The 22,586-nt window shown below is 44.6% G+C and overlaps 1 protein-coding gene across 1 annotated transcript; it reads left to right on the top strand.

The window, feature by feature from the left end:
* The first annotated feature begins 20,131 nt into the window (after positions 1-20,131).
* TMT1B (thiol methyltransferase 1B) lies at positions 20,132-22,159 on the top strand. The gene is made up of 2 exons (XM_065887629.1): positions 20,132-20,664; positions 21,923-22,159. Exons 1-2 carry the CDS (start codon positions 20,167-20,169, stop codon positions 22,157-22,159), a joined length of 735 nt encoding a protein of 244 aa, XP_065743701.1. The 5' UTR covers positions 20,132-20,166.
* Positions 22,160-22,586: the final 427 nt, after the last annotated feature.

Raw genomic sequence — 22,586 nt, 5'->3', positions numbered from 1 at the left:
ATTTTTTTTTTTTTTTTGCGTTATGCGGGCCTCTCACTGTCGTGGCCTCTCCCGTTGCGGAGCACAGGCTCCGGATGTGCTGGCTCAGCGGCCATGGCTCACGGGCCCAGCCGCTCCGCGGCATGTGGGATCTTCCCGTACCGGGGCACGAACCCGTGTGCCCTGCATCGGCAGGTGGACTCTCAACCACTGCGCCACCAGGGAAGCCCATAACAACATTTTTATTCAGATGAAAATAGAAATTGGTTGGCTGCAGTATCTGGGGTGTGGGTTGATGGGTGGACATGAGGGGAGCCAAGGAGAGGGAAAAAGAACTGAAGAATAATAAAAAAAGAAACGGGATCCATGGCTGTCAGCCAAGCCCACAAAGATTAGAAGATGAAATGGGTCTCAAGATGCAGCTGAAACCATCAGGTTAGACCCAGGGAACTAGAACTACAGTGGCCTCCAGCCTAGAGATCACAAAGACACACGTAAGTCTAGGAAATCCATGTATCCTGAACCCCAGACCTTCCTGACTCTCCTGGGCTGAGCTTTCACTTCGTGGGGAAAATGGGTAAGTGAAAATCTCACAGGTGCTAAGAGCTCCTGAGAGAGTGAGCTTGGGGCAGGAGACTGGCTCTCCAACCCCCTGAGATCCTTTTAGCTCTGAAAGTCTAAGGAGCGTTTTACGTACATCCACATGTAACTTAATGATTAACAAATACTTTCTCCTCTGGGTTGCTGTGTAAGTTTTTTTTTTTTTTTTTTTTGGCTGTACGCGGGCCTCTCACCGTTGTGGCCTCTCCCGTTGCAGAGCACAGGCTCTGGACGCGCAGGCTCAGCGGCCATGGCTCACGGGGCCAGCCGCTCCGAGGCATGTGGGATCTTCCCAAACCGGGGCACGAACCCGTATCCCCTGCATCAGCAGGCAGACTCCCAACCACTGCGCCACCAGGGAAGCCCACTGTGTAAGTTTTAACTAATTCCTCAGGGTCAGCCAGGTCTCCCTCAGGTCTGCCCACCAGCCCCGCAGACCCCAGAGCCTTGGCAGCAGTAATGACCTCAAATGAGAACATCTCCACAAGTACAATGGTAATCACAGCCACAATAACTGAACAATTAATTTTGTCCCTCAACATTAAAAAAAAAAAGAAGAAAGAAAGAAGAACACAGGGAACTATACCCAATATTTTGTAATAACCTATAAGAGAAGAGAATCTGAAAAAGAATATATATATATATATACTCAGTTATATATGTGTGTGTGTGACTGAATCACTGTGCTGTACACCTGAAACTAACATGATACTGTAAATCAACTATACTTCAATTTTTATAAATAAATAAAAAGAAAGTTTGCAGCCTAGCAATGAATAGAGCAATTCAGCAATTTCATGATCTCATTTGGTCCTCGAATCAACCGTAGAGACAGGCCTAGCAGGTATTACTACCATGTTTTAGTAAAAACAGAAAACTAAGGAGCTACGACGTGACTGCAAAGTCACTTAGCCAACGAGGGTGGAGCTGGGACTTGAAACCTAGAAGCCAAATCTCTGGCTCCCAGTCCAAGACACTCTAATACACCACCCAGTCCTGCCCAGCTGGGAATCCCTCCCTTACCAGCTCTGTCCCCACATCTGTGACTTGTCCTCTGAAAGCCCAGCTCCTTCCAACATCAAGAGGCCACAGTGTCTTACACGGCAATCCAGGAACAGCTGACCTCCTCTAAGAATCCCCCTACTTTCTCACATCCTACCCCCTCAGCATCCAGCCAGGCTTCTGGAGCAAGAATGAGAGCATCCTTTGGGGAGGTCATTGGCCCCTGCCCACAGTCCTCACGATGCGTCTGTAACCTACCCACCACTCTGCCCTATGAACTTCCATCCCAGAGCTAAGGGGAGACTCACTGTTTATATTTGTCGATTTGGTGTTTCGTTTCTTGTTGCCCAGCATAAATAGCTTACAAAGACATAACAAACAAACCAAAAAAAGGGAAAAAGTAGGAGCAAAGGAAATAAAGAGAAAGAAAATAAATTTTTAAAAAAGAAAAAGAAAGTTAGGGATATAAAATAGAGCCAAGAATGAAACTTTAAAATGCAAAATATAAGACCTATGCCCTTCCTAAGGTTGGGCCACAAGTTTGGCTCAAAACTGTTTAGCAGCCAACCCAGAAAGGAAAGTGCTGTCAGTTCCAGAGTTCACAGTGTCCATGAGGTAAAACAGAGATAGACTACTCAGGGCAGTATAACTGTTCTTGGAGCTAAGACCAGACAGAAGGCTCTCCCAAGGACACCCCTAGAGAGATGATTGTGGTTCACGTCCTTACCATTGCTTTAAAAGGGAGTTTCTTGGGATGGATTCTAACAACTGCCCTCAACACAGGGGATGCCGTTGCACCAAAGGACGTTGGCAGCTGTGGGAGGGACCGGGTGCACCATGTACCCAGCTCTGTCCTCATGGACCTTGATCTAGGGCAGGATTTCTCAATCTTGGTATGATTGACATTTGTGGCCAGGTCATTCTTGCTTGTGAGGGGCTGTTCTTGCCTTGTAGGATGGCTAGCAGCACCCTTGGCCTCTGTCCACTAGATGCCAGTAACACCCTTTTCCCGAGTTGTGACAAAGTGTCTTCAGACCTAGTCTGACCGCCCCCAGTTGAGAACTACTGACCCAAGGGTAGAAATCATTGCTTCTATTTTCTTTTTAATGTGGAGAGACAAAAGGAACCTGGTTTTATTTTTATTATTCTTTACAGCTTTATTGAGTTCTTATTTACGGAATACAAAATCCACTCATTTAAAGTACGCAATTCTTGCGAATTCCCTGGTGGTCCAGTGGTTAGCACTCAGCGCTTTCACTGCTGGGGCCCGGGTTCAATCCCTAGTCAGGGAACTAAGATCCTGCATGCCGCATGGCACAGCCAAATAAATAAATAATTTTAAAATATATAGTTTAAAAAATAAAAAGTGCACAATTCAGTGGGTTTTAGTATATTCACAGGGTTGTGTAACCACCACCACTACCTAATTTTAGAACATTTTCATCACTTCAAAAAGTTACTCTACCCCTTAGCGGTCACTTCCTATTCATCCCTCCCCCAGTGTCTCTCGAATGGATTTGCTTCTTCTGGATATTTCATATAAATAGAATCATGCAACATGTGGAGTTTTGTATCAGGCCTCTTTCACTTAGCGTAACGTTTCCAAGGTTCATCCATGTTGTAGCATGTATCAGTTTACATCCTTTTTATTGCCAAATAATATTCCATTGTATGGATATATCATATTTTATTTATCCACACATCAGTTTAAGGGCACTTTGGTTGTTTACACTTTGGGGCTACTATGAATAACTCTGCAACAAACCCTCACAATTTTTTTTTTGAATTATAGTTGATTTACGTTGTGTTAGTTTCAGGTGTACAGCAAAGTGATTCAGTTATACATACATATATATCTTTTTTTTCAGATTCTTTTCCCTTATAGGTTATTACAAAAGATTGAGTATAGTTCCCACACGTACAAATTTTTTTTTAATTAATTAATTTATTTTTGGCTGCGTTGGGTCTTCATTGCTGTGCGCAGGCTTTCTCTAGCCGCAGCAAGCAGGGCCTACTCTTCCATGCATGGGCTTCTCATTGTGGTGGCTTCTCTTGTTGCAGAGCATGGCGCTCTAGACACATGGGCTTCAGTAGTTGTGGTGCTTGGGCCCAGTAGTTGTGGCTCGTGGGCTTAGTTACTCCAAAGCATGTGGGATCTTCTCGGACCAGGGCTCGAACCCGTGTCCCCTGCATTGGCAGGTGGATTCTTAACCACTGTGCCAGCAGGGAAGCCCACGTACAAATTTTTGAGTGGATATGTTTTCAGTTCTCTTTGGTATATACCTAGGAATGGAATTGTTGGTATGAGCTCTATGTTGTGTTGTTGTTTTGAAAGGAAGATGTATTTATTTATACTCATTTTTTAGATTCCACACATAAGTGATATCATAGGATATTTGCCTTTCTCTGCCTGACTTCACTTAGTATGATGATCTCTAGGTCCATCCACACTGGGCAGCTTCAATCTTAAAATATTGTCACTGATTATTTGACCAATGCCCTGATGATAGGGCTTTCCTCACTGACCAGATAAAGACAAGGCCTGTGAGTGGGGCTTTTCCAGGGATCTTCCAGAAAGGTCAAACAGTGACAATTCTCTGGGGTTCTGCTCTTTGGGGAGTGCTTCAGGAGCCCGGCAGGACTGGAGTTGCTTGGGTGTGGAGTGAGGTCACAGCTTTCTGTGATATTAATAAGTTGGTCCATAAGACTGGCACTCACGGTTTTCCATTGTTTTTAGTGCCTTTCTTGAAAGGGGAAATGCAGTTTCTGCACTCTTTCAGAACATACGAAACCATGAGTTAACTTTCTACAACTGTCATAACTGATTTCACATCCTATCTACAATCTGCATGTGGCAGGCAAGGTCACCCAAAGAGTGAGAGAGGGCTAGTGTTCTTCCATTTTTCAGACTGTGGGTGTATTAGAAAATGAATGAGTGCCAGACAGAGTTACTAAAACATTGGTATTTTTTTAACATCTTTATTGGAGTATAATTGCTCTACAATGTTGTGTTAGTTGCTGCTGTATAGCAAAGTGAATCAGCTATACGTATACATGTATCCCCATATCTCCTCCCTCTTGCGTCTCCCTCCCACCCTCCCCATCCCACCCCTCTAGGTGGACACAAAGCACAGAGCTGATCTCCCTGTGCTATGCGGCTGCTTCCCACTAGCTATCTACTTTACATTTGGTAGTGTATATATAAAACATTGGTATATTTTTTATGTTTATTTTTAACCAACCAAAACTTCTAATACAATCAATAAATGCAAAGACAATGTGACCTTACTTGGCAATAATAGCAAAATCTATACTTGAGGGCCTTCAGGAATACAAGGCCCAGGCCAAAAAGCTCTCCCGGTTCCCTGCGTGATAACAAGAGCTTCCCTTTCTGTCCTAATGGGAATTTCTCTGCTCCCCATGGGAGGTAGGGAGTGAGAATTCAGATAAGTCAACCTCAAGTTCTCTCTTACCAGGAGAGCACCTGTAGCTCAGTAGGTCAAAGTGGTGCCTCCTCCCAGCAAACCCAAGGAGGTGGGGAGAAGTTCATCCTCCCCCATCCACGGCCATATCTCAGCCCCTGGCAGCACCTTTCTGCCTCTCCAGGCTTCCCCAAGTGAAAAAAAAAAATCACTCCCAGTGCTATAATGGATATTTACACCATTTCTTTCCTGTCTGGCCAGGGAACTCTGGACAGAGCAGTCCAGAATAAAAGGACTAGACTGCAGCTTTATTTAACTCAACCCTGTATCACACAGCAAAGGAGTCCTTAAAGACCCAGGACTTAAGAAGAAAAAGGTTTCTTCTTCCTCTTTCTCAAACCATGTTCAAGCTTCAGATTTTAGCCAAATGTTGATAGAAGCTTTCCTCTGTCCAGATTTTACCAGATCCAAAGTGGGGAGGAGCTCTCTGATTTCATGAATGGAGTAGGTTTGTGTGCGGTAGCCAGTTTCCTCACAAGTTATCTAAAAAGCAAGCACACCTCACTATAGCAAGGATTAATTTTTCTCTAGCCAGTAAAATCTGGTTTCACATTAAGAATATATTGCGGACTTCCCTGGTGGCGCAGTGGTTGAGAGTCCACCTGCCGATGCAGGGGACACGGGTTCGTGCCCCGGTCCGGGTAGGCCCGTGAGCCATGGCCACTGAGCCTGCGCATCTGGAGCCTGTGCTCCGCAACAGGAGAAGCCGCAACAGTGAGAGGCCCGCATACCGCAAAAAAAAAAAAAAAAAAATATATATATATATATATATATATATTGCCCCTCATGTTAAGATTTGGATTCTATTCCTTACAAAATGACAACCTATGCTAGGGAACACATGAGTTCTTCCCAAGCCTGCATTAGCTCTGCTAGGTCACACACCCCCTCCCAGGTCAGGTGCAAACTTCAAGTTCCCATCCACAACACTCTTCCCTGAGAGAAGAAAAGAAGAGAGCTCAGTAAAAGCAGCTATCTGGCTTTGATTGAAGCTTTACTCTGATCTTCCACATCTTGATGTTTACTAGACAAAATAATAATAACCATACAGTGATATCTTAGCTCTGAATGATGCAAGCGGTTTACAAAGCACTGTCACTTGCATTATTTCATTTGAGCCTCATCTGAGAGGTAGGCACAACATATTTTTCCCTTGGAACAAAGGAAGAAACTAAGGCTCAGATAAATGACAGGCTACTTAGCTTGCAAATGGTAGAATGGGAACTAAGTGCAGAATTTCTGACTCACAGTTCAGTGCTTTTTATATAGCATACCATTGTTTACAGAGTGTTACTTCTTTAATATTGTCATGTCGGGCTTCCCTGGTGGCGCAGTGGTTGAGAGTCCGCCTGCCAATGCAGGGGACATGGGTGCGTGCCCCGGTCCGGGAAGATCCCACATGCCGCGGAGCGGCTGGGCCCGTGAGCCATGACCGCTGAGCCTGCGCGTCTGGAGCCTGTGCTCCGCAACCGGAGAGGCCACAACAGTGAGAGGCCCGCGTACCGCAAAAAATATATATATATATATACCATAGTTGGCATGTTAACTCATATGTGATGGCTTCCATTATTTTTGCTGTGAAATACCGAAGCATTATATGAGACCATAAGAGGCTGCATGCAGAAGTTACACAACAAATATATGTAACAAGAGGAGCACCCTGGGTTGCTGGAGGGCACACGCTCTTCTTGCCACTCCACTCATGCTCCTGTGAATTGTCCTTGTGGACAGAGGATATCTAAGATGAAAGTCTGCCAAACTGCACTATAAAGCAGGGCGTTCTAGCACAGCCACCCCTTCAGAAGGTGAAAATATTGCTTAGGATTGCCGAGAATAATGTTTACACTAGACATTCTGACCCCTACTCGAACCTTGAGCCTTGCCTCATTCCCGAAGCTGAGGGCTCAGCCCTGGTCCCTGCCCCAACCCCAGGAACTGTCTCATCTGATCCTCTGGCCTTGACCAATGCTCACTGACTAAGCCTCTGCCTGTCTCCCCTACCAGTTCCATCCAAGTCCACCTCCTGCCTCACCCCGCCCCCGCCAGCCTGATCCTGGCTGGACTCCATTCGGGCTTGCTTAGCCAAGCCCAGTCCCAGGCCCCAGGCAGCTCCTGTCTGACCCTGCCTGTGAGGCGCTGAGTCTGTAGATCTGCCCATGTGGGCACAGCTTAGACTGAGGCCTTTTCCACCACCCGTTCCTGAAGTCAAGCTCTGGAATGTCCAGGCAGCCCCACAGAGCACTGCCTCTTGGAGGAACCAGAGGGACCAAGGACCCTGAACTCACAAGCTCCATCCCCCTTTTCAGCCAATAAAGTGGTTTCTTAAGACTCAGCTTCTCAAACGTAGTTGTATAAGAACCTGCTGTATAAAAAAATAAATAAAATAAAAGTCAAAAATTCCAAAAAAGAAAAAAACCATAGATGTTCATATGAATGACCTGGGGGGTCTTGTTCAAAATGCAGATTCAGATTCAGTAGGTCTGGGGTGGAACCCAAGACTCTGCATTTCTAACAAATGCCCCGGTGAAGCCAATATCGTTGGTCTAAGGAACACACTTTGAGGACCAGGGTTCTAGAATACTAATTACTGTGGTTCTGCAAAATTAAAAAAAACACACACACACACACACACACAGTTCACAGTAACAACGGCCCTAATCTTCACCAAGGGAAGAGAAGTTATTCCCTCCTAGAAGGCTCCAGCCCACAGAACCTGGAGTCTGTCACTGCATATTTCGCACTAATCACATTCAGCACTGCTTTGCGTTTCACTGAACAGTTTCTTATAGGTGTGTTTTGTTTACTACTCATGCATTGGTTCCTTTACAGCACTCATCCATTCTGCAAACCTTATTGATCTTTACTGTGTTGGTGCTATAGTGGAAGTTATCAGACCGTCCCTGTGTTCAACAGGCTCAACAGGGAGACATCTGTAAACCGGTATCTTTGATGAGCACAATAATAGTATCTGTAAATAGTGTGAGGGAAAAGAGGCCTAGAGCCCCATCAGGTCAGGGACTCATCAGGAAAGCCATTCTGGGAAAGGAGGAGCCTGAAGTGAATCTAATAAAGAGAGCAGTGAGCCGAGCTAGGTGCAGGGGACCCGCCAGGCAGAGCACAGAACAGCCGGGGAGGAGGGGGAACTGCACACAGCACACACTCCAGCTTGTGGGACCACAGCTGGCAAGGGATGAAGCCTCAGAAAAGAGGCTGGGGTTTCTTTCCATCAGGGGCCGACCACAGAGGGCCTCGCCTACCACATCAAGGGGCTTGGACTTTTTCCTGCAGACAATGAGGAAACAAGTCAGATTTTTAAATAAGGGTGTGACATGGTCATGTTTGTGGTTTTGGTAAAGCATATTTGGTGACCGTGTGGAGAATGGATTTGAAGGTACCAAACTAAAAACGGGGGTTACCCATTAGGAAGCTGTTTTCATGGTCCAGAAACCAATGAGTTGTGCCTGAACTAAAGCACTGGTGGTTCAGATAAGAAAGAGGAGACAGATTCAAGACATGTTTAGAAGGTATTTGGAGCTACATGGCAGGATTTAGTGATGTATTGAATGAGGATGGAGACAGAGAACAGGAGGCTGAAGAACGGCTCCCAGTGCTTGGCTTGGGTCAATTTTGATGTAGCCAACCAAATCAGAGAGGACGAGAAGGGTTGCTTGTCTGGAGTGCAGGACCAGATCCAAGCTCTAGGCTAATAGGTCTCAAATATTTATCTCCAGCCTAAAATGTTCTTCAGAGTTCTAGATTCACCATTTAACTGTTCCCTGAATGTATCACCTCAAAATTAGCATGCTAAAACCAAATTCACCGTCTTTCAAAAGAAGAAATCTCCTTATTCTGGTAAATTTAATCTAGTGACCAGAATCAGAAGCATCAAAGTAATCTGCTAAGGATTATAAATGCTTAGCGGCTGCCAAGAGCTCCTGGGGAGTTAATGTTTAATGGGTACAGAATTTCAGTTAGGAAGATCGGAAAGTTCTGGAGATGGATGACGGTGATAGTTGCACAATAATGGGAATGAGGGACTTCCCTGGTGGTCCAGCAGTTAAGACTCTGCGCTCCCAATGCAGGGGGTCCGGGTTCCATCCCTTGTCAGGGAACTAGATCCCACATCCCGCAACTAAGACCCAGTGCAGCCCAATGAATAAATAAATATTTTTTTAATAAATAAATAGACCTAGTGACTGTCATACAGAGTGAAGTAAGTCAGAAAGAGAAAAACACATATCGTATATTAACGCATATATGTGGAATCTGAAAAAATCGGTATAGACAATCGTATTTGCAAAGCAGAAATAGAGACACAGATGTAGAGAACAAACGTATGGATACCAAGGCGGAAAGGGGAGGGTGGGATGAATTGGGAGATTGGAACTGATATATATACACTATTGATACTATGTATAAAATAGATAACTAATGAGAACCTACTGTATAGCACAGGGAACTCTACTCAATGCTCTGTGGTGACCTAAATGAGAAGGAAATCCAAAAAAGAGGGGATATATGTATACGTATAGGTGATTCACTTTGCTGTACAGTATAAACTAACACAATATTGTAAAGCAACTATACTCCAATAAAATAAATAAATAAATATTTTTAAATTTTTAAATTAAAATTTTTTTAATTTAATTTCAAATAAAAATATATAAATAAATAATGGGATGAACTTAATGCCACTGAACTATACACTTAAAAATGGTGTAGGGCTTCCCTGGTGGTGCAGTGCTTGAGAGTCCATCTGCCAGTGCAGGAAGCACCGGTTCGAGCCCTGGTCCAGGAAGATCCCACATGCCGCGGAGCAACTAAGCCCGTGCGCCACAACTACTGAGCCTGTGCTCAAGAGCCCACGAACCACAGCTGCTGAGCCCATGTGCCACGATGGCTTGGGCCCACGCACCTGGAGCCTGTGCTCTGCAACGGGAGAGGCTGCCGCTATGAGAGGCCCTCGCACCTCGACGAGGAGTGGCCCCCGCTCACTGCAGCTAGAGAGGGCCCGCGTGCAGCACCGAGGACCCAGCGCAGCCATAAAAAAATAAATAAATAAAAAATGTTTTAAATGGTTTAAACGGTTACTTTTGTGTTCTGCATATTTTACCAAAATTTTTTTAATGAAAAAAAGGGATTATTAGTGCTACCTTCTTATAAATCTCCCGTATAAATCTCCTCCTCTCTGTCCCCACCTCCGTTGTTCCAAATGTCATTATCCCTTTGACCATTGCAAATCCTCTCTCAACTGGTCTCCCAGCCTCCAGTCTTTTTTCCTTAAATCAATCATCAGAGAGATGTTTCCAACAAGCCAAACAAACCATATGACCGCTTCCCATTACCTGTAGGATAAGATCCAAACCCCTTAGGTTGGCATAGAAGGCCCTCAGTGATATGGACCCTTTTCTCAATTTTTATGCATCCATCCAATAGATGTGTGTTGAATGGTCCCTGAGACCTGCACTGGAAATGACCCCGAGGGCATGGCAGTGAAGAGGAAAATATGCTGTCTGGCACTGTAGAGCTAACTCACTAGAGAAAACAGCAGTTTTTAAAATATAGACCAATTTTTTAAATTACAAACTGTGATGAATCTATTGGTCATGAGTTTTGTTTGCTGTTGTTGTTCTTGTTTTGGGCTCGGCGTGTGGGATCTTAGTTCCCTGACCAGCTGACCAGGGATGGAACCCATGCCCCCTGTGCCCCCTGCAGTGGAATCACAGAGTCCTAACCGCTGGACCACCAGGGAATTCCCTACTGTCGTTTATTTGACACACACGTTTTCAGTGTTTACTACTTGCCAGGTACCGTGCTAGGTACTGGACATGTGGTGATAAGGAAAAAAAGACAGAATCCTTGCTCTTATGGAATGTATTAACAGACACTAATTAGATAGCAACAGCAATGAACACTAATTACAAACTAAGCTAAGGACTATTGCCCTAGATGGGGGAAGGAAAGCGATGCTTGATCTAAGATCTCAAAGGTGAGTAAAAGGTAACTAGGCTGGAGGGAGGAGGGGACTGCTGAAGAGAAAGGAGCATAAGAGGCAAAGGAAATAACAAGCTCAAAGGCCCTGAAGCAAAAAGGAGTGAGCACAGGAGGAACTGTGTGAAGAAGGCGGTATGGCTGAAGCCTGGGGGCAGGGAGAGTAGAGAGGTGGGCAGAGGCCAGAGAGGCAGGGCCTCTGGGCCACACTAAGGAGTTTGAATTTTATGTTAAAGATAATGGGAAGCATACGGTATTTGCTTCCTATTATCTTTAACATAAATTTCAAACTCCTTAGTGTGGCCCGTATGCTAACACATATATATGGAATTTAAGGGAAAAAAAATGTCATGAAGAACCTAGGGGTAAGAAAGGAATAAAGACACAGACCTACTAGAGAACAGACTTGAGGATATGGGGAGGGGAAAGAGTGAGCTGTGACAAAGCAAGAGAGAGGCATGGACATATATACACTACCAAACGTAAGGTAGATAGCTAGTGGGAAGCAGCCGCATAGCACAGGGAGATCAGCTCAGTGCTTTGTGACCGCCTGGAGGGGGGGATGGGGGGGGTGGGAGGGAGGGAGACGCAAGGGGGAAGAGATATGGGAACATATGTATATGTATAACTGATTCACTTTGTTATAAAGCAGAAACTAACACACCATTGTAAAGCAATTATACCCCAATAAAGATGTTAAAAAAAAAAAAAAAGATAATGGGAAGTCACTGAAGGATTTTAAGCAGAGGGTGGAAGTGGGGAGACCAGTTACAAGGCTGTTGCAGTGCAGCAGGCAGAGGAGGGCTGTGGCCTGCCTGGGGTTGTGCCAGTCGATGGAAGCACATGAGATTAAGGTGAATCTGAGATGTAGAGCTGAAAGGATTTGGAGGTGGCTTAGATGTGGGAATGAGGAAAAAGAAAAATCAGAAATGAGTCCAGCTTTTAAACATGTTTGATGAAGAACTTTTGGTTGGCGTTGTAACTGTGTATCATGACTGGTTGTTTCTTTGTGTGTGTGTTTGTTTATAAAACGTTCTGTAAATATAATTACTATTCTTTGTAAGCTATTTCTTTAAAATAAATTTGAAAACCTTTAAAAAAAAAATGAGTCCGAGAATTACGTTACACTTTTCAAGTGTGATAATATTGTAGTTATATTTTTTTGTTTTGTATCTTTTTTTTTTTTTTTTTTTTTTTGTGGTACGCAGGCCTCTCACTGTTGTGGCCTCTCCCGTTGCGGAGCACAGGCTCCGGACACACAGGCTCAGCGGCCATGGTTCACGGGCCCAGCCGCTCCGCGGCATGTGGGATCTTCCCGGACCAGGGCACGAACCCGTGTCCCCTGCATCGGCAGGCGGACTCTCAACCACTGCGCCACCAGGGAAGCCCCTGTTTTGTATCTCTTAAAGGTGTAGACTAAAATATTTAGAGATGAACTGAAAAGATTTGCTTCCAAACAATACTCGGGGCTGGGAGGGGAAAGTGGAAGAAGACGTGGGCAGAGCAGGACTAACCAAGGGTCAACGTTTGTTAGGGCTGGGGACCGCACTGGTGGTCCAGGATCGTCCACCCTCCCATTGCAGGGGGCCCAGGTTCAATCCCACACGCCACAACTAAGACCCAGCGCAGCCTAATTAATTAATATTTTTAAAATTTAGGAAAAAATTCCAGAAGGTTTCAAAAAAAAAAAGTTGTTGAGGTGGACGACATATACATGGGTGCATTGTACTATTCTGTTAACTTTTGTATATATTCAAAATTTTCCATTATACAAAGTTTTCAAAGAGAGAACGATAAGATGAAAGAAGGAGGAGGAAGAAGAGGAGAAGGGGAGGGGAGATTGAAAGGGAGAAGGAGAATAAATTAAGTCCTAGGTTTTAGCTTGAGCAGCTGATGGTGCCATTTACTGAGCTGATGAAGAGAATGGGCAGAGAGTGGAACAAGAGATTTAAGGAGTATCGCAAGTCCCATTTTGGACACTTTTAAGTTGGACACATCCAGGAGGCATGCGGAGGAAGATGTCACGTAGACAACTGGATATGCAAATCTGAATGAAACTCAGAGGAAAAATCTGCACAAAAGAGATAAATATGTGAATAATTAGCATATACATGGTGTTTAAAACCATGAAAATGGATGGAATTACTTAATGAGAGAATGTAGACAAAGGGAGATCCAAGACCAAATCCAAAGAAACAAAATTTAGAGGGTTGAGTAAATGAGAAAGGAGTCTGAGAAGTAAAACCCGGGGAATGGTATAGAAAAAGGAAGACTGTTATTGGGACAGCCTAAAGGAGATAATATTTCAAGGAGGAAGTAGTAGCCAACTGAAGCTGTTAAGGGGTCAAATAAGATAAGAACAGGGTCAGAAAGAGAAAAGCAAATACCGTATGCTAACACATATATATGGAATCTAAAAAATAAAGAAAAAAATTGCTTCTGAAGAACCGAGGGGCAGGACAGGAATAAAAATGCAGATGTAGAGAATGGACTTTAGGACACAGGGAGGGGGAAGGGGAAGCTGGGACGAAGTGAGAGAGTGGCATGGACATATATACACTACCAAATGTAAAATAGATAGCTAGTGGGAAGCAGCTGCATAGCACAGGGAGATCAGCTCGGTGCCTTGTGTCCACCTAGAGGGGAGGGTGGGAGGGAGAGGCAAGAGGGAGGGCATATGGGGATATATGTATATGTATAGCTGATTCACTTTGTTATACAGCAGAAATTAACACACCATTGTAAAGCAATTATACTCCAATAAAGATGTTAAAAAAATAAAAGGATAACAGCAGGGAACAGCCACTGGATCTGGCAATGTGGAGGTCATCGACAGCCTTGATAAGAACAGTTTTTATTAGAGCGATGGGTTGGAGGCGTGGAAGAGCGAATGAAAGGTGAGGAAATTTAGATAACACGAGCAGGTGACTCAAGAAGCATGACTGTGAAGTTGATCTACAAAATGAGGTTAGCTAAAGGGAGATGTGGAGTCAAGAGAGAGCTGGGTTTTATTAACCTGACATATATTAGAGTACATTAGTAAGTTGAAAGATCCAAGAAGGGGTAGAGATAAATGATTCAGGAGAAAGAGGAGATAAAACTAAGATTAGAATCCATAGCAGCAGTGTTCATAATACCCAAAAAAGTGGAAACAACCCAAACGAACATCAACTGATGAATGCATAAACAAGCTATAGTATATCATACAATGGAATGTTATTTGGACATAAAAAGGATGAAGCATTGATACGTGCTACAACATGGGTGAACCTTGAAAACATTATGCTAAGTGAAAGAAGCCCGTCATGGAAGGCCACATATAGAATGATTCCATTTATATGAAATGTCCAGAATAGGTAAATCCATAGAGACAGAAGGCAGATTGGTGGTAATGGGAATGTTGGAAGAAACAGAGAGTGACTGCTAATAAACACAGAGTTTCTTTTGGGGGTGATGAAAATATTCTAAAATCGACTGTTGTGATGGTTGCCCAGCTCTAAATGTACTAACACCACTGAATTGCATAATTTAAATGGGCGAACTTTATGGTATGTGAATTGTGAATTATCTCAATAGAGTTGTTATGTTATATGAGTAATAAAAAAGGTTGGGCTATATTAGAGACCTAAATAGAGAGATTAACCCTGGACAGGAGTAACAACATAGCATCCATTATAATAAAGCAGGAAGGATGGGAGAAGATTCAGATAATCTGTAGGTTTTGTGATAGAAAAGAAAGAAGTTTACATCTGATAGTTTCTATCATAAAGGATGAGATAAATTCATCAATTAAGAGTAAGGGTAGAAAAGAGCTTATAATAGGTTTGAGGACAGAGGATTTGGTATGAAACATTCATCTCAATACTTATTTAACACAATTATGTATTTTTATCTCAACCCCAAAGTCCACATCATTCTTTTTTTTTTTTTTTTATCTATTTATTTTTGGCTGCGTTGGGTCTTTGTTGTTACATGCGGGCTTTCTCTAGTTGCAGCGAGCGGGGGCTACTCTTCATTGCAGTGGGCAGGCTTCTCATTGCAGTGGCTTCTCTTGTTGTAGAGCACAGGCTCTAGGCACGTGGACTTCAGCAGTTGTGGCACACAGGCTCAGTAGTTGTAGCTCACGGGCTCTAGAGTGCAGGCTCAGTAGTTGTGGCGCACGGGCTTAGTTGCTCCGCAGCATGTAGGATCTTCCCAGACCAGGGCTCGAACCCGTGTACCCTGCATTGGCAGGCGGATTCTTAACCACTGCACCACCAGGGAAAGTACAGCCTTTGGCTCAGGCTGATGGAGCCTTGAATCACCCATCTCCACTGCTGCTACACAACGACCTCTGCCCACAACAGCCATCCTGTCCAGCTGAAAGCAGGAAGATGCCCTCTTCCTACCACAGTCTGACCTCTCTCGAATGCTTACTATTGGCAGAACCCACAAGCACGGGAGCCAGGTAATTGTAGTCTGCAGACTCTTCATCCCAGCAAACTAGAGCATAGTATAAAAGGGTGGGTGAAAGCCTGAGAGAAAATAGGTATAACCGGTGGGAAAGCATTAGATGTATTCCCAGTAATTTCAAGAACAAGGAAAGGAATTTAGTGTACATACTACTATCTAACATTGTTCTGAAGGCATTAGTGAAATCAAGTAAGCAAGAGAAAGAAATAAAAGGTATAAAAATTGGGAAGGATGGAAAAAAGAAGTAAAATTATCATTATTTACACAGATCATTTTATACCCAATAAGTCCAAATAATTAAATAGAAACAATTATTATAAACAATGAGATAATTTAGTAAGATGACTAGGTGGAAAATGAACAAACATAAATCAAAAAAGATGATATATATATGCAAATGGCAACCAACTAGAAGATACAATGAAAAACAGACTCCCTCTTATATTAACCAAAAAAGTAAAATAACTAGACAATAGAAATGTTCAATATCTTTGAAATACTGCTGAGGGGACAAAAGAAGATGTGAATAATTGAGAAGACATAGCATACTCTTGGATAAAAAGATATGTCAGTTCTCTCTAAAATATATTTAATACAATCCTAATAAAATGCCCACAGCAAACATCATACTCAATAGTAAAAGACTGAAATCTCCTTGAAGATAAGGAACAAAAAAAGGATGACTGCTTTCACCACCTCTATTCAACATAGCATTAGAAGTTCTAGCCAGAGCAATTAGGCAAGAAATATTAATTTAAAAGTATCCACATTGGTGGGACTTCCCTGGTGTCATAGTGGTTAAGAATCCGCCTGCCAATGCAGGGGACACGGGTTCGAGCCCTGGTCTGGGAAGATCCCACATGCCACGGAGCAACTAAGCCCGTGTGCCACAACTACTGAGCCTGTCCTCTAGAACCCGTGAGCCACAACTACTGAGCCTGTGTGCTCCAACTACTGAAGCCCGCGTGCCTGGAGACCATGCTCCACAACAAGAGAAGCCACCGCAGTGAGAAGCCCACACACTGCAACGAAGAGTAGCTGCCACTCGCCACAACTACAGAAAGCCCGTGCGCAGCAACGAAGACCCAACGCAACCAAAAATAAATAAATAAATAAAATCGATTCTTAAAAAAAAAAAGTATCCACATTGGAAAGGAAAAAGTAAAATTATCTCTGTTTACAGATGATGTGATCTTACATGTAGAAAACCCTAAAGATTCCACACACACAAAAAAAATGCTATTAAAACTAATAAATAAATTCAACAAAGTGGAAAGATATAAAGCCAACACACAAAAGTCAGTTGCATTTTTATACATGAACAATGAACAATCTGAAAAAAATTCCATTTACAATAGTTTCAAAAAGAATAAAATACTTAAGAATTAACTTAACCAGGGAGGTGAAAGACTTGTACAATGAAACTGCAAAACATTGCCAAATTAAACTAAAGAAGGTATAAATAAATGGAAATACATCCCCTATTCATGGATTGGAAAACTTAATATTGTTAAAATGTCAATACTGGAATTCCCTGGTGGTCCAGTGGTTAGGACTCCATGCTCTCACCGCCGAGGACCCAGGTTCAATCCCTGGTGGGGGAACTAAGATCCCACAAGCGGTGTGGAAAAAAAAAAAAAAGTCAATACTACCCAAAGCAATCTATAGATTCAGTGCAATCTCTATCAAAATCCCAAAGATACTTTTTGCAGAAATTGAAAAATTCATCCTAAAATTCATATGGGATCTCAAGAGACCCTAAATAGCAAAAACAATCTTGAAAAAGAAAAAAGAACAAAAGTAGAAGAATCACACTTCCTGATTTCAAAACCTACTACAAAGCTACAGTAATCTAAACAGTATAGGGACTACCCTGGTGGCGCAGTGGTTAAGACTCCATGCTCCCAATGCAGGGGGCCTGGGTTTGATCCCTGGTCAGGGAACTAGATCCTACACACGCATGCCCCAACTAAGAGTTTGCTTGCCACAACTAAGGAGCCAGTGATCCACAACTAAGGAGCCCATGAGCCACAACTAAGGAGCACGCCTGCTACAACTAAGACCTGGCGCAACCAAATAAATAAATCTACATTAAAAAAAAAAAAAACAGTACGGTATTAGATAGGGAATTCCCTGGTGGTCCAGTGGTTAAGACTCTGCACTTCCACTGCAAGGACCATGGGTTCAATCCCTGGTCGGGGAACTAAGATCCTGCATGCCATGTGGCCAAAAACAAAAAACAGTATGGTATTGGAGTAAAGACAGACGTATAAAGCAGTAGAATAGAATAGAATAGAATCCAAAAATAAACCCTCATAAGACAGCAAAGGCACAGGTAACAAAGAAAAAATAGACAAATTGGACTTTGTGAAATTTTTTAAATTTTGTACATCAAAAGACACTATCCCCAAAGTAAAAAGGCAACCCACAGAATGGGGGAAAACATTTACAAATCATATATGATACCAGATTATCACCCAGAAGAGAAAACTCCTAAAACTCAACAACAACAAAAACAAACAACCCAATTCAAAAATAGGCAAAGGACCTGAATAGACATTTCTCCAGAGAAGATAGATGAATGGCCAAGAAGCACATGAAAAGATGCTCAACATCACTAATCACTAGGGAAATGCAAATCAAAACTACAATGACACAGTACCTCAAACCCATTAAGACGGCTACCATCAAAAAAAAAAAAAAAAGCCAGCAACAATCGTTGGCAAAGATGTGGAGTAAACAGAACACTGTTGGTGGGAATATAAAATGGATGGTACAGCCGCTGTGGAAAACAGCATGGTGGTTCCTCAAAAAATCAAAGATAGAGTATCATACGATCAGCAATTCCACTTCTGGGTATATGCCCTTGAAAAGAATTGAAAGCAGGGAGGGTCCCAAAGGGGTATTTGTACACCCGTTTTTTTTTTGTCTTTTGGCTGCACCATATGTGAGATCTTAGTTCCCCGACCAGGGATCAAACCCCCGACCCCAGCATTGAAAGCACGGAGTCTTAACCACTGGACCACCAGGGAAGTCCCCCATAGCAGCATTATTGACAGTAGCTAAAACATGGAAGAAACCCAAGTGTCCATTGATAGATGAATGGATAAGCAAATGTGGTGTATACATATAACAAAATATTATTATTATTATGCTAAGTGAAATAAGCTAGTCACAGGAAGATAAATACCGTATGACTTCACTTACATGAGGTACTTAGAGCAGTCACATAGAATCACAAAGACAGAAAGTATGATGGTGGTTGCCAGGGGCTTGTGGGGGGAGGAGAGAATGGAAAGTTACTGTTTAACGGATACAGAGTTTCAATTTTACAAGATAAGAAGAATTATGGGGGTGGATGGCGGTGATGGGTCCACAACAGTGTTAATATATTTAATACCACTGAATTGTACACTTAAAATGGTGAAGATGGTAAGTTTTGTTATGTGCATTTTACTACAACCAAAAAAAAAAAAAGAAGAAAAAAAAATTAAATGATACCACCAAAACAAAAGAATAATTACACATTTTAAATAAATGAATAAATAGCCATTCCACATGCAGGTATTTACACACAGGAAATATAAGCATATATCCACACAAAGACATGGACATAAACGTTCATAGCAGTTCTATTTGTAATAGACAAAAACTGGACACAATCCAAATGTCCGTCAACAGCTGGATGGATAAATAATTTATGGTAACTCCATAAAATGGAATACCACTCAACAATAAAATGAATGTTGATTTTCTTTTCTCTAAACAAAACTTCCTTCAGCCACTACGCATGGGCTCTCTACAAGAGGGAAAGTCCAATAGCCTCAAGTCTCACGAGGAGCATTTTCCAGGGTCATTGGTGGCCTCTGGGGGAGGACGACTTTAAACAAAGTCCCTGGTTGGGGCGGGTGCTCTGTCCAAGTCCACTGCCTCCGTCCTGCCGGTCAAACCCACTGTGCCCCGGCCAGCGCGGGGCTGAGGGATAAGGTCTGGGACAATTCCTGAGTCAGGCAGGGATGAGCTATTTCAGGAAAGTGTCTCCCACACGGCGCCGCTGGAGCCAGGGCAGCCCCTGTGCTGCTGCCCAGCAGAGAAGTTTTGTGACCGCCCCCCTGGGGTTGACACATCCTTCTCTGTGTTTGGCTTCTATCTGGGGCAGAGGCATGTTACAGTTTACAAAGCCCTGGGGGTGTTCCAGGGGCACCCAACCAGAATTTCCAACTTGCATAAACTGAGCAGAACCTGAGCCCGGAATGAGGCCGGGACGTGCTGCAGGAGTCTGCTCTGCCGGGGCATTTGGCCCCCATGAAGCTGTGCTCTGAGACGTAGCTCCCCTCCCCCTTCCCGCGTCCCTCTGAGATGATCAGCACACACCAGCCTCTTCAACTGGGCACAGCGCCCCAGAACTCAGGACACACTGGCACCACCTGTTTCTTCGCCCCCACGTAATAAAATTGGTTGAAGAGCCTACGGGATTTTGGGACCGGCGCCCTCTGGAGAGATTTCATACATCAACTCCTCCCCGGCAAAGAGGAAACGGCCAAGTAGGAGACAGGGAACAAAGTCCTATCACTGGGCGAAAGGAGACTCGAGTCTGCAGCGGCGGAGCAGAGAGACAGGCCAGCCACCCAAGGGAAGCTCCACTCAGAGCCAGGCTACCATGGACACCCTGGTCCGACTCCTGCAGCTGCTGGTGCTAATCCTGACCCTGCCCCTGCACCTCATGGCTCTGCTGGGTTTCTGGGAGCCCCTGTGCAAGACCTATTTCCCCTACCTCATGGCCATGCTGACAGTCAACTGCAACCGCAAGATGGACAGCAAGAAACAGGAGCTCTTCAGCCAGATAAAGGGGCTGGCAGGAGCCTCGGGGAAGGTGGCCCTGCTGGAGCTGGGCTGTGGCACTGGCGCCAACTTCCAGTTCTACCCACGTGGCTGCAGGATCACCTGCCTGGACCCGAACCCTCACTTTGAGAAGTTCCTGACAAAGAGTATGGCCAAGAATAGGCATCTTGAATATGAACGGTTTGTGGTGGCTTTCGGAGAGGACATGAAACAGCTGGCCAGTGGCTCCATGGACGTGGTGGTCAGCACCTTGGTGCTGTGCTCGGTGCAGAGCCCAAAGAGGGTCCTGCAGGAAGTTCGGAGAGTACTGAGGCCGGTGAGCAGAATGGGAAGTGTATGGCACGGGGCAACAAACGTAGCATCAGACACCCCGGTGTCCAGGGCACCCAGGATGGGGAATCTCAGGCACCAGTGCATTAGACATCCACCCAGCCCCACCTGCTGGTGAACAGGAGATATGACCAGGGCCTGGATGGGGCAGGATAGGGTGCTGTGGAATCACACAGGTGATCCACCTAACAAAGGGGGAAAGAGGGGTGAAGGACACCTAGGGATGTGGTGTTTAAACTGAGATCTGAGGGGTTAAGCAGGGGGTGGAGGGAGTGGCGGAAACAAAAGAGTGTTCTAAGTAGAGGTATTGGAGTAGTGGAATCCATAAAGTTTGGAACTGGGTGTGGACAGAAAGGAGTTTAGGATGATTTCCAGGTTTCTGGCGTGAGCGACTTGTGGAGGGAGTGAGGGAGGGTAGAGAGAAGTGCCATTTGCAAGATAAAAGAAACGTGTTTTGGACTTGTTAGGTCTGTGGTGCCATGGAGACAGCCAGGCAGAAAACCCAGAGGCACTTTTAAGTCCAGATCTGGAGGTCAGAAAAAGATGTAGCCTGCAGATTTAGATTTGGAAGTCATCAGCTTGTAGCTGGTAAATTCCAAGCGCATTGGAATTTGAGACCGAAACAGGAAAGGCCGTAGAATATCTGGCTTGTATCACCTATTGGACATTTCCTTTTAGATTCATGCTTTCTGGAAGGTTTTAATTCATTAACGTTAACAGTTACGTATAACTTTTGGTTGTTTTGTTGTTGTTGTTTTGGGTGCATGAGATCACCTAGGGAGGGTACAGTGAGGAGGAAAGAGCTGGAGGAACCCCAGCTTACTCAGGAGCCCAGTGCACCCTTCCGTGGGATGCTGGCTGAGATGTCTGGGATGCAGGCATCTTGGTCTCGGGAGAGGGCTCAGCGCGAGCATCTCTGTATCCAATGAGATCTCTGCTCCTGGTTCCCCACCTCCCCATCTGTCTGCCCTCGGCTACGCTGGCCTTCGGGTCATTATTTAAAAATCTCTCACCGGTCATGGCCCCTAGGTCACAGGAGGCTCTTCACACTCACTTTGAGTTGGGGGGTAAGAGCCGGGGGATGCAGAGAAGGTCACAGAGCCGGACGATCTCCCTAAACTCGCAGGCCAGCACCTCCCACTCCACCAAGAGGTTTTGACCAGGCTTGGTCAGCGGGATGGAGGTGAGAGTAGAGGAAGATTGCAGAATGGAGCAGGTAAGTGACGCTCTCTCTTCTCTCCCAGGGAGGAATGTTTTTTTTCTGGGAGCACGTGGCTGAGCCACGTGGAAGCTGGGCCTTCCTGTGGCAGCAGGTTTTAGAGCCCACCTGGAAACACATTGGGGATGGCTGCTGCCTCACCAGAGAGACCTGGAAAGATCTGGAGAATGCCCAGTTCTCTGAACTCCAAATGGAACGACAACCCCCTCCCATCAAGTGGTTACCCGTTGGGCCCCATATCATGGGAAAGGCAGTGAAATAAGCCCCTCCTTCTCCCACCTCTCCGCGGGGAGCCCCTCTCCTTCTCTAACTTCAACCCTTCCTTGTGCAGTGAAAAAGCTCTATTCCCATCCTGACTATAGGGAGGAAACAGTTATACCCTGTCATATCCCTAACTGCAAATTCCTCGACTGGGTCTCCCAGTTTTTGCCCACTACCCCTAGGACAGCCCCCCGTCCCTTCCCCGTGTTCCCCCCACTTCTGAGACCACACCCACGTGCCCCCAGGACCTGGTCACAAAAGTCACCAGTATCCCTGCCAGGCGCCCTGGGCTCCCTCCAACCACCACCTTTGTCCTGGGCTGCGGGGATGCAGAGAGAACCAGTCCTCTCTGGAGACCCTGCAGCACTCAGCAAAGAAGCCAGAGGCTTCGTCCTCACATCGTTTTTAATAAATAGACAAAACCCACG

Source organism: Phocoena phocoena, chromosome 11 (genome assembly GCF_963924675.1).
Source record: "Phocoena phocoena chromosome 11, mPhoPho1.1, whole genome shotgun sequence".
NCBI classification, from domain to species: Eukaryota; Metazoa; Chordata; class Mammalia; order Artiodactyla; family Phocoenidae; genus Phocoena; species Phocoena phocoena.
Note: the sequence above shows the minus strand (reverse complement) of the source record. Positions and strands in the feature narration are given on the sequence as shown.